The 12,705-nt window shown below is 44.6% G+C and overlaps 1 protein-coding gene across 1 annotated transcript in view; it reads left to right on the top strand.

Annotated features, from left to right (window-relative positions):
- The window catches only part of abca2 (ATP-binding cassette, sub-family A (ABC1), member 2), a 167,218-nt gene extending 155,249 nt beyond the window's left edge, over positions 1–11,969 (top strand). The window contains exons 43-49 of the mRNA XM_039620969.1: positions 1,833–1,967; positions 2,485–2,588; positions 2,691–2,783; positions 7,170–7,272; positions 10,238–10,375; positions 10,460–10,669; positions 11,492–11,969. Coding sequence (XP_039476903.1) covers positions 1,833–1,967; positions 2,485–2,588; positions 2,691–2,783; positions 7,170–7,272; positions 10,238–10,375; positions 10,460–10,669; positions 11,492–11,527 — 819 coding nt within the window. The 3' untranslated portion in view covers positions 11,528–11,969. The remainder of the gene's footprint in view (positions 1–1,832; positions 1,968–2,484; positions 2,589–2,690; positions 2,784–7,169; positions 7,273–10,237; positions 10,376–10,459; positions 10,670–11,491) is intronic.
- Positions 11,970–12,705: the final 736 nt, after the last annotated feature.

Below are 12,705 nucleotides of genomic sequence, written 5' to 3'. Positions count from 1 at the left end.
GCTGCTTTAGCCTTTGTTTGTAGGCAGGCATGAGGAAGATGGCGGCATGGTCCAATTTTCCAAATGCCGGCAGGGGCTGAGCCTTGTAACAGTTCTTGAACGAGGTGTAGCAGTCGTCTAATGTCCTAGTGCCCTGGGTGGGGCAGTTGATGTGCTGGTGAAGGTTGTGGAATGTCCGTTTGAGATTCACTCTGTTAAAATCTCCCATAACAATGAGTGCGGCATCTTGGTGAAGTGTTTGTTGATGTGTGAGAGCCTCATGCAGCTCACATAAGGCAGTGTCCGAGTCCGCGTAATGCGGAATGTAAACAGTGCAGGCAATGACCGCAGTGAATTCCCGAGGGAGATAGAAAGGGCGACATTTAACGATCAAAAGTTCCAGATTGGGCGAGCAAGAGCATGTGAGTGGGGAGATGTTTGTGCTGTCACACCATCTGTTGTTCACCATCAAACACACTCCACCACCTCTTTTCTTCCCCGACTCCATTGTCCTGTCCATGCGGTAAACCGAAAAGAACCCCGCCGGCTGCACAGCGTGGTCTGGTATCGCTGGGTTCAGCCAAGTCTCGGTGAAGCAGAGGAGGTTGCAGTCCCGAATGTCTCTCTGGAACTTGATTCTGGCTCTGAGGTCATCAAGCTTGTTCTCGATGGATTGAACATTGGCTAGCAGGTTACTGGGCATGGGTGCGCGGTGTGCGCGAGCCCGTAGCCTGTTCCTGATGCTGGCTCGTTTCCCTCGAGGCTGTCGCTTAGGGTCGCATCCTTTGTTCTCTCTCAGGATCTCCTTTGGCCAGGTTGGGTCCGGAGTTAAACATGGTGAAATATTCGTGTATTGTAGACCAATAGAAACCAGAGTGTCTCTACTGTAGCGTCAGGGGTATTCAGAGACCCTCGACCTCAGGCTCTTGTCCTGCCAAAGAGGTTAAATGGTCAGGTTTGCTAACTGTCCATCCTACCGTCCGAGCCTCAACTCCTGACAGCCACTGAATTCACAAAGCCCTGACCCCCTCCAACCCCTCCTGTAGGGGTGTGTCTGCAGGAAGTGAGGTCCATATAGGACTTTTGGCCTGGGCCAGCAGTGGATTCACTTTGATGAACCTGGACCTTCAAGTCTAAACTGATAAAACTTAAATGCAATTTTTTTGTGATGAATGAGTGTTCCCTTAATTTTTCGAGCAGGTGAAACCTGAGTTGAGCTAAAAATGACTTCACATTGTGACTGCAGTTGTTGGACTTTGTGCAGTAAGATAATGAAAAGAATATCCTGTGCATGATGAACTTGCTCACTCTGTGTTACTGACATGGAGAGACATTTAGAATGTGAAGCGTGTTTGATCAGTTTTTTGTGAAGTAAGTACAAAGAAAAAAAGAGCTAAAGTTTAGTCTTATGCAGTATTCTTCTTCCTCTGACCTTTATTTCCCAATAACTTTTAAAACTGCTATTTTATACAACAGTTAGTTAGCTATTTTAATTGTGTTATTTTTTTTCTATCAGATTCCACAGGACTCTGCGTAGCTTGTAACTTTTTGGTGTCTTGTAATTATCCACTTAACACAGCCAGCAAAACATGGTGACATGTTAACCTACAAGAATTTTTGCTGATTCCGCAGTTATTTAGTAAAGGACCAATACTTACGGTCAAAAGTCAGACCCAAAATGTTGGACATTGCCTTAACATGTAGGATAGAGAAATACAAGCTGAGGATCAAATACTGGGACAATTCAGCAAATGTTACGCAGTTCCACATTAAGGGGACTATCCTACCGTTGTCTCCTTCACCACCTGAACAGCAGAATTTCAGAGGCTCACATTACCCTTTACTCCCTGTAGGTGGTGCAGTGGGCATTGGAAAAGCTGGAGCTGTCCAAGTATGCAGACAAACCAGCTGGCACTTACAGTGGAGGAAACAAACGCAAGCTCTCCACTGCCATTGCTCTCATCGGGTACCCGTCACTCATCTTCCTGGTAAGAAGAATAGACACTCTCTGTGCTGTACAAACACACTCGGGGCAGCGTAAGAAAGATCAGGGTCAGTCCGCTGGTTCCTTCATATTCTGTTTAAAGCTTTAGTTCATTTTTGGAAGCATGTTTAACATTGAAATTGAGCTGTTTAAAGTAGCTTTGACACAGTTTATGATAGAAGTGCTTAAAAGCATAAAATAAAGGACTATATGAATGTGTGACTATGGGGCTTGGAGTAAAGTTTATAATCAGTAATCTGAGTGATCATTTATAAATATTTTTATAAAAACTTGATAGTATTGTATACATGTAAACAAAGTATTATTATCAATTAATTGCTCAGCCCAACATTTTCTTCATCCAGTTAGTCAAATGGTAAAAAATTCCAGATTTAAAAAACAAACAAACATCAGAGTTGTCCAATATTTCTGCCAGCCTATCAAAGTCCCAGTCAGTAAGGTTCAGAATCCATGCAGAGTCTATCGCTGTTTTAAACATTGTTGTGTTTGCTTGTGTTTAGGATGAGCCCACCACTGGGATGGACCCAAAGGCCCGCAGGTTCCTCTGGAATTTAATCCTGGACATAATCAAGACCGGACGTTCTGTAGTGCTGACATCACACAGGTTATAAAGCTTAGTAATGACATGCATGTTCCTCTGGAAAACCTACTGTTATACCATCTGTTTTACAAATGTTTCACCAAAGTGTTTTCACTACGTCTGCAGCATGGAGGAGTGTGAGGCCTTGTGTACCAGACTGGGCATTATGGTGAACGGCAGGTTTAAATGCCTGGGGAGCATCCAGCACCTAAAGAACAGGTCAGGACCTTCTTTAATCATAGTTAATCATAGTTATTGAGTCCAGTTTTCTGAAGACACGGTTACTCAGACCTGCAGCTCTGAGATGTTGGGATATGCAGAGGTTTGATGTGTGACATCTCGAGGGTGCAGCGACACATCTAAGGGCCGTCGTCGTTAAAGATTCAGCTCTGCAGGAGAAACCAGTGGACAGCTGAACAGCTGGATATAGGGCAAACTGGGAGTCATGAATTTGTCCCACTGTTTATGACTGGTTTCAATGTAAGAATCTCTTGTTTTTAAGGTCCAGTTTACTCTTTCCACAACATTGCTTCGAGGATGTGTTCATTCAAATTCCAGGTTCGGGACACTGTCTGCAAGAATGAGGAGACAAACTGGGTTTCATGACTTCCAGGAGGTCAAATTATGGATCAGACAGGGTCCACTGTGTCAGAGCTTCTGATGTTAATTTCTTAAAGAGAATAATCCTACTTACCTGGAGTCGTGTCAACAAAGACACTTTGGTTGATCTTCTTGGGGGATGGACCCATCACATACATCCCTAGCGGCCTTTGGACCACCGTTTGTTGGTTGCCTGCTGGTTTCTGGTTTTTACAATAGAACACATTACAGTTTTGCACATTCTCCTGAACATCCCAGCTTGGTTTTAGCCAGCAAACAATTTCTGCAATTGTGACTAGGTTTGTTTTTTTCCCAGATGTCCAGGGGGAGGATTGTGGCTGGCACATGGTCTTGTAGGGAAGCTTGAGAACACGATAGATAAGGTCCTGCTTTGATGACATGGTGGGATTGATGTTATATCTCCTATATCAGTGATTTTTAGGGTGTCGCATTCTGATTTTCTGCTCTGCCTTCCACCTCTATCGTAAGCTTCTGTGAGGGGACCTGTAGAGCACAGACGATGGTGGCACATTCTGACGTGGAGACACAAGGAGTGTCTGCTGAAAGAGAGCAGTACTCTGGTCACCCACCCCACCACACCCCCCACTCCTGAAGAGAAGTGTCTTATCTTATCATCATCAAACCAATACTTTCCTTCTGAAACATCCAGCTGCATACCAATGAATAATATGAAATCCAAACTCAGTAGAGAAGGAAATGCCGTTGTCTTTGAAACAAGCACCACCACAGGCACATGCCAGCTTTTACTCTAAAGAGTCATTTGAGCTCTTTGGTTTTCTTAGTGTTCAGTGCCAGGTTGTTCTCTGAACACCATGCTGCCAGCTTCAGGACTTCCTCCCTGTACTCTGCCTCGTCTCCCTTTGAGATGAGTCCGACTAACGTGGTGTCATCAGCAAACTTGATGATGAGAGTGTTGTTGTGGGTCGAACTGCAGTCGTGGGTGTAGAGAGAATACAGGAGGGGGCTCAGCACACAGCCCTGTGGGGAGCCGGTGCTCAGTGTGCGAGTGGAGGAGAGATGAGGGCCGAGTCTCACAGTCTGGGGCCGGTTTGTGAGAAAGTCTTTTATCCAGGCACATGTGAGAGGAGGGAGGCCAAGAGTGACCAGTTTGGTGATGAGGATCTCCAGGATGATTGTATTAAAGGCTGAGCTGTAGTCCACAAATAGCATTCGGACGTAGCTCTGCCGCTGCTCTAGGTGACTCAGCACAGCGTGGAGGGCTGTGGCGATGGCGTCTTCTGTGGATCTGTTTGCACGGTATGCAAACTGGTGGGGGTCGAAGTCTGGGGGGAGGTAATCCTTGATGTGCTGAAGGACTAGTCTCTCAAAGCATTTCATGATTACCGGCGTGAGGGCCACAGGGCGGTAATCATTCAGGCTGGAGATGGGAGACTTCTTCAGCACTGGGATGATTGTGGCTGATTTTAGACAGGATGGGATGGCTGCCTGATCCAGTGAGAGGTTGAAGAGTCTGGTGAAGATGAGGGTGAGCTGGTGTGCGCATGCTCTTAGTACCTTGCCAGGTACTTCGTCTGGACCGGCCACCTTCCTGGGGTTCACTGCTAGGAGCACATGTCTGACATTGTGCTCTGTTACAGTGAGTGGAGCGGTGCAGGAACTAGGTGAGGGTGAGGATGAGGATGGGAGCAGGGCTGAAGCAGATGAGTGCTGCTGTTGTGGTGTTTCAAAGCGGGTGAAGAAGCTGTTTATTTCCTCTGCCAGCTGCACACTCAGGTTTCCTGTTTTCACAGTGCTGCCTCTGTGGTTGATGATGTCTTGCATTCCTTGCCACACCTCTCGTGTGTTGTTGCTGGACAGGTGGGACTTGATGCTTCTTTTGTGGTCTGACTTGGCTTTTTTAATCCCCCTTTTCAGGTCAGCTCGAGCAGCCCTGTACAGAGCTCTGTCACCTGACCTGAAGGCGGCATCACGGGCTTTGAGGAGTGAGCGAACCTCGCTGGTCATCCAGGGTTTTTGGTTTGGGAAAACCCGAATGCTTTTGTCCACTGTCACATTTGCAGTACAGAACTTGATGTAGTCCAGTACTGATCCTGTGAAAGTTTCTAGGTCCTGGTGTTCAAATATGTCCCAGTCTGTCTCTGTGAAGCAGTCCTGTAGTTTGGAGAGAGCATTTTCAGGCCAGGTTGTAACAGTCTTTGTGGTGGGCCTGGCACTGCATCTGAGGGGGGTGTAGGCTGGGGAGAGCAGGAGGGAGAGGTGGTCAGACTGACCGAGGTGGGGGAGGGGTATGGCTCTATATGCATGCTTGATGTTGGAGTAAACATGGTCTCGAGTGTTTTCTCCTCTGGTGGGACATTTGACATGCTGATAGAACTTTGGGAGTACAGTCTTTATGTTGGCCTTATTAAAGTCACCTGCAATAATGTGAACACCGTCCGGGTGGGCCCGCTGCTGTTCGTTAATGGTCTTCAGCAGGATAGAGAGCGCCGTGTTTACGTTGGCATCGGGTGGAATGTACACAGCCGTGATGATCACTACTGTTAGCTCTCTCGGTAGAAAAAAAGGCCGGCATCTTACCGACATGTACTCGAGGTTCGGGGAGCAGTGACTGTTTATAATTGTCCCGTTGTTGCACCAGCTTTCATGCATGTAAATACAGAGCCCCCGCTCTTACCGAACTCTTTTGTCCTGTCCCAGCGGAGCAGTGTGGTCTGCTAGCTGCACGCTAGCATCGGGTATTCCCGGGTGAAGCCAGGTTTCGGTGATGATCAAGGCACAGCAGTCACGAACATAGCGATTTCCCACTAGTTGTAATTCCAGGTCGTCCGTTTTTTGCACGAGGGATCTGGCGTTGGAGAGAGAGAGGCTCGGCAGAGGGGGCTTGTGTGGTTGGTTTTTTAGCCTCAGCATAATGCCGGACCTACGGCCCCGCTTTTGCTTCCTCTCCCACCGTTTGCACCGCCGCCTAGTCCCGATAACAATCCATGGGGAGCCCGGTGGTCTCGCTATGTGATCTGGGATGTTGTGCGTGCGATGAAAGTCCAGTGAAACAGATGTTTGATGCTGGTCACCGATGTCTATGAGGCTCTGGTGGGTGTAGCGAACTTTGAAAGCAGAGCCGATAGTGCAGAAAAAAATAAGAAGGACATACAAACTAAACAAAATAAAGGAGTACTGAGACGGAGAGCTGTAAGCCGCTGCAACAGTGTGCGCCGCCATCTTGGAGAAAAAATAAATAAATAAATAATCCTGCACTCTTGCCCTGTCTCCACTAGTTCATCCTCACAGTCCATGGAAAAACAGGCAGTCCTTAAAATCAGACGAGGTTTATGTGTCAGCTGCACCAGATCCTGCAGTCTAGTGCAGTTCTGTCCAGGACATTGCACACAGCTGCCATCATTTCTTTAGCTGTCTGAGGATGCAAGGACAGAAAATCTTTACATTTGTCCAGATTTAGAAGCAGCTCTGCTTCATCATCCATACTCCCAGTAGAAACTGAAGCTTAATTGGGTATTTTCCAGGGGATCCCACAGGCAACCGCAAAAGACCACCCTTAACCTCAGATCTCATAGTTGACTACAGATGTGCCAGCTGTCAAAGGGTGGGAGCCAGGGTGCACCCCAGACAGGCCGCCAGTCTGTCTGACAGACAACCATTCACACCCGTGGGCAATTTGGGATTCCCCATTAACCTGTCCCCACTAACTGCATGTGTGTGGACTGTGGGAGGAAGCCAGAGTACCCAGAGAGAACCCAGCAAACACAGGGAGAACATGCAAAGTTCTTGCTGTGAGGCAACCGCGCTAATCACCATGGCACAGTGCTGCCGACATTCATGAGGTTAAAAAAGACAAAGGTATATTAAAAAAAATCCCAATTAGAAAAAAGTTCACAATTCTGGCTCGCTCAGTACTCATATAATATATGTTGGGGCACTTTTTTTAATGCGCAGAGTTGGAGAAATTTATGATCGTGCAATTATGTCCTGACTTGGCTTAGTCATGTTTCTGTTAACATGTTATAGGTTTGGAGATGGCTACATGATCACAGTGAGGACAAAGAGCAGCTCCGGCGTCAAAGAGGTGGTTCGATTTTTCAACAGAAACTTCCCCGAGGCTCTGCTGAAGGTACATTACAGCAACTCTCCAGTGTGCTCATCATTTTAACCACAGACCACCAACCTGACGTAGCACCAGACTTAACCTCACTAACAGTTCATTTGTGTTTTCATGATATAGTGTAAATTCACACCAACACCTGCTTTATATTGTAGATTTACAATACAATACAATACAATACAACTTTATTTGTATAGCACATTTAAAACCAGCGGTACACCAAAGTGCTTTACAGTAATACAATAATTAAGAGAAAGGAAACATTAACAGGGAATAAATACACTAACAGGTGGAGAGCACTAATTAGCCACAGCGCAGTGAAAATATGTAAAAGAAAATACAAATACAACTCGACTAGGACATTATTCAGCAATAAAATAATAAAAACTACATAAAAGAACATTTGCAGGATACAAACACTAACTAGGGAAGGCTAAATTGAATTAAAGGTTTTCAGCCACGATTTAAAAGATTGAACTGATTCAGACACACGAATAGCAATAGGAAGATTATTCCAGAGTTTGGGTGCAGCTATGGCAAAAGCACGATCCCTCTGGTCTTCAACTGTACCCTAGGTTGCACTATAAGAGCAATTGGCCCGTTGATCTCGGTGCTCTACTAGGAGTGTACAAGCTGAGAAGTTCAACAAGATAGCTAGGAGCAATGTTATTTCAATTTTAAAGGTAAACAATAGTAGACTGAAGAAGTCACTTGGATGAGTGACGAAACGTTTCTCCCACAAAACGCTACGTCCAGATGAACAGATTCAACTTTTGGAGAAAGTAAACAATAGTAATTTAAAATCAATACGGTATTTGATTTTACCGTGAGTACTCTGTGAGAAAAGGAAAGCTCATCAAAGGATCTTTAAATCCTTTGATAAGGATTTAAAGTAGTGATGCGCGAATCATGAACGAATCGTTCAATACTCGAGAATCACTTTACTGACTCATGAATCATGATTCACAAGCGCACCTGACTCACTGACTCATCCCTGTTGCTGTTAGCAAACTAATGTCATTAGTAGAAATATATCTAGCTTATAATTCAAATTGTGAAGAAAAACACAACATCCAGTATCTTAACAAAAACATTTCTGCTCTGAACTGGAAGAAAAAACCCTAAGTAGAAGCTCACATCAAGACAATAGCTCCTCGGTTCACAGTAGCAACGCTCTGCTAACATGCTAACAGCACATCTGAGCTACTCACCCCCTCCCTCCTGTGCTGAATCATAGAGCGAGCGAATCACTCATGACTCGCTAACCCCCTCCCTCCTGTGCTGAATCATAGAGTGAGCGAATCACTCATGACTCGCTAACCCCCTCCCTCCTGTGCTGAATCATAGCGTAAGCAAATCACTCAGGACTCACTAACCCCCTCCCTCCTGTGCTGAATCGTAGTGTAAGCAAATCACTCAGGACTCACTAACCCCTCCCTCCTGTGCTGAATCATAGAGCGAGCGAATCACTCATGACTCGCTCACCCCTCCCCCTCCTGTGCTGAATCATAGAGCGAACGAATCACTCACTCACTCACCCCCTCCCTCCTGGCTCACAGCTACTTCTTCTTCTTCTTGGTTGGCAACCAATGTTAAGGCGCACTACCGCCCCCTGGCCCACAGCGCCAGTGGACATTTAGATGAGAAAATATATATTTGACACATGTAAGGAAAATACTAATAAAATAAAAATAAACAAAAGAAATGTTCCTTTAGAAATTCTTTTGCTCTTTTTTTATTATATAAAATAGTTGTTTTCTTTAAGAATCACTCATCTTAGCAGTAGGATTTACATTAAAAGAGAAACAAATTAAGTTTGAGTGAAAATGTACATTTTTTGCACTCTCTGGTCAACTGACTCAGTGACTCAAATGACTCAAAAAACCCGATTCACTTTGGTGAGTGACTCATTAAAACTCGATTCAGTAAAAAGAATCAAATTTACCATCACTAATTTAAAGATCCTCATCAAAAAGAAGTGAGATTGTCGGCTCACCAACAGAAAGGAAAAGAGTAACATCGAGCTGATGTGACAGAGTCAACACACAAGTCTTATAAAAAAGTATATCTATATGTAGTTCTGCTAAAAGTTAATCATGCATCAATATAATCAAATATGACCAAGTATAAATCTAATCAGTATAATGAACGAGCAAGTATTACCGGAATAGTGTGATTATATACTAAAACTGGTAGTACATCTTTAGCATCAGCATAGAATCGATTCAAGAATGTAAAGTTTTGTGTGGTTTAATTAGAAGATCCATATTGTTTAATTAAGCTACTTTGCCTGTGCTAACCAAATTAACCTTTGTGGGACAATTAAAGGATTATTCTATTCTATATCGCTGTGATAAAATCTCTGCATATAAAGTCTGACGATGTGGACATTCCCTAAAGTACTTACATATCCATTCAATAAGTGCAAGGAGCCTCCTTCAACTGGTACAGTTGTTGACTGTCCCTCACTTTATGTTCTAGTGGGGTGCATCTTTGGCTGGCTGTAGCTCAGGATGTAGATGATCAGAAGGTTGGTGGTTCAGTCCCTGGCTGCCCCAGTCTGCATGCCATGAGCAAGACGCTAACCCTAAGTTGCTCGCCGATGCATCCATCTCAGTATGAATGTGTGTGAATGTTAGATAGTAAGCACTTAAAGCATAGAAAAAAGTGCTTGTGTGGATGTGGCATGTTGTATAGAGTGCTGTGAGTACTCTGTGAGAGAAGAAAAGCTTTATATAAGAATCAGTCCATGTACCATTCAGCTGAAACAGGGTAGGCATCCAGTCGTAGGCAGTTAAAGCTAGGCCAGTACCCTCAACACCAGCTTGAGTTAGCTACTAATTGCTAACCTAATAGGTAATACCCACAGGATCAAGAGCCGGTCCATATCCCTATAATTGGAGTAACTGGCCACAGTTACAATGCCACAGGTGAAAAATGTGGTAAACTGTAAACCTTGTTATCATGTTTGCAGGAGCGTCACCACACCAAGGTGCAGTACCAGCTGAAGTCTGAGCGCATGTCCCTGGCTCAGGTCTTTAGTAAGATGGAGCAGGTGGTGGAGGTGCTGGGTATTGAGGACTACTCTGTCAGTCAAACTACTCTGGATAATGTGAGTGACTCAGTTTCATCCAAGACTTCAAAAAGGAATATCTTAAATAAAAACATTAAGTACAGGATCTCCTTTTCCATCCAGGTGTTTGTTAATTTTGCCAAGAAACAAAGCGATAACCTTGAGCAGCAGGATGTGTCGCCACTGGGCAGTGGAAAGTCCCCCCTGCAGCGCATCTTCAGCCTTCTAAAGTCTCGAACGGCCAACACAGAACTCAATGCTCTCATCAGTGAGGCGCCAGAAGAGCTGGAGAGTGATGATGATGAAGGTCTCATTAGCTTCGAAGAGGAACGGGTGAGCAGATCCTGCCTAGAGTTTTCTGTTTCTCTGTTCATTGAAGTTCAGAGGGAGGGGTACACAGGTGAAGGTGCAGCAGGCCCCACATCTTTGAAACAGATGGAAGGTCAGTAAAATGAGACAAACAGAGATATAGTGTGTGGAAGAGATATCACCCAGAACTTGGGCTAGGAAATACTTTAATGTTACCACGAGATGTTGTAGCTTCAGTGTAGCTTGCAGTTGCCCTCTAGCATGAGAAGACAAGGAAATCAGCAAGCAATGGAAACACTGCTACTACTGTAGAAGGACAGGTACTCAATGACCCCCATCACCACCGCACAAACCTCAGGAGACAACAGGAGTGAAGAGTTAACACTGGAGTAGCTTTCTATCACCAGACAGAGTAAACAAATGTGCTTAACCGGCATGGTTTCCTCTACATGTGTAAAAGGTAATGATTTAAATACATTCAGCCTGTTTTCAATGCAGCAATGGCCTCTAAAGGAGCGAACCATCTAACGCTGACAGTGTTACATAAATGTAAGTGTTCACACAGGATCTCAGCCCATTTATCATCAGGTAACAGAACAGGATTACACCCTAAACAGGTTGTTAGTCTGTCAGACTTCAGACTGTGGAACAACACCGAGCAGGTAGTATGTGCAGACTCTGCAGATGAGCTGGAGGTCTGAACAAAGAACGTTCTCACACTAATTTCAAACAAACACTGGATTTTCTTATGCACGTTCCCATCATTGTGAGCTGACAAAGACATCACCACTATGTGTTAGCACGTGTAGTGATTTTCTGGTGTGTATATTTGTGTGTGTTTGGCAGGTGCAGCTCTCTTTCAATACAGACACCCTCTGTTAAAATGAGCTACTTTAACATCAGAGAGCAGAGGGGAGGGCAGAGGGGGGAACCCCTGATCCCATTGGTCTGAGCTATGCGTTCCTGAGGGTATGGCACTGCGACCCTGAAGAGGACCAAAACTCTCTGAACACAGCACCTGAGGTTCAGTATATCAGGCTTCAGATGGACTCTGCACTAGGACGGCAACATTATACTTTGAGTGTGTGAGTTCGAACCCTTTATGAAATGTTAAAAACCAAGTGTTTGATTCCACTGGTGTCTCTGAGCTGACTGGAATCACCCCCTAACCACAAAGGGATCTTGTTACTCTGTAGACCTGCCTTGAGAGCATGCTGTGATGATGATAATACACCCTGTTTTTCTGTTTTTCTGTGGTAAGATTTACTTTGAAGGTCAAGGCAGCTACAAACTGCTGGGCTTTTTTTTGGTTTGTTTTTTTAAATCTTGGGGGGTTCGTCCACTCTGTAAAGGAGCATGAGTGGACCTGTGGGGAAGCAGGAGGCCTTTTCTTTGATGTTACCAGGTGAATGTACACGGGTGTTGTCATGGTGATGCCTCCTCCTCTCGATTTGTTCTGACACTGTACACGTGGTCGCTTTCTTTTCTGTTTTACATATTAGTATTTTTTTTATTATTATTTTTATGAATGTTATTATAACATGTTATTATGTTGTGCATTCTGATGAGAAGATCCTCTGTAAATGGGGCACTGTGTATAATAAGAACAATAACTCCACCTGCAGTGAACATGAGCAGCATTGTAACAGTCTGAACGGTGAATTTGAATTCCTGTCAACAACTGCACTCCTATCACTGTGACACTAAAAGGGACCTTCAGATCACATTTGCAGTAATATGTGGGTACGCTCCATGTTTTATGATTTGCAGATGAACTTTTTTCATGGCTTCTAGAATCAACAGATTACAAAACTATGGCTCTCTCACTGACCGTGTGTTGATATGTGCTTTAAATTGATCTCTCATGTTTCGTGATAACTGAGTTGTCCTGTCATCAACAACTCCTGTGTTGCTTCTTCTTTCACGGCTAGCTGCAGTCCTGGTTTGGTTATTACTCTGGTACTGGTGGGCTTTTTTTCCTGTTGCAGATGTTATCATTAAAAAAGAATAACTGTCATCCTTTCATGTCTGAGAATGTGAGCCTGACGGGTAAAAGCAAG

The sequence above is a fragment of the Oreochromis aureus genome, linkage group 12 (assembly GCF_013358895.1).
Source record: "Oreochromis aureus strain Israel breed Guangdong linkage group 12, ZZ_aureus, whole genome shotgun sequence".
Lineage (NCBI taxonomy): Eukaryota > Metazoa > Chordata > Actinopteri > Cichliformes > Cichlidae > Oreochromis > Oreochromis aureus.
This window is presented reverse-complemented; position numbering and strand designations above follow the sequence as displayed.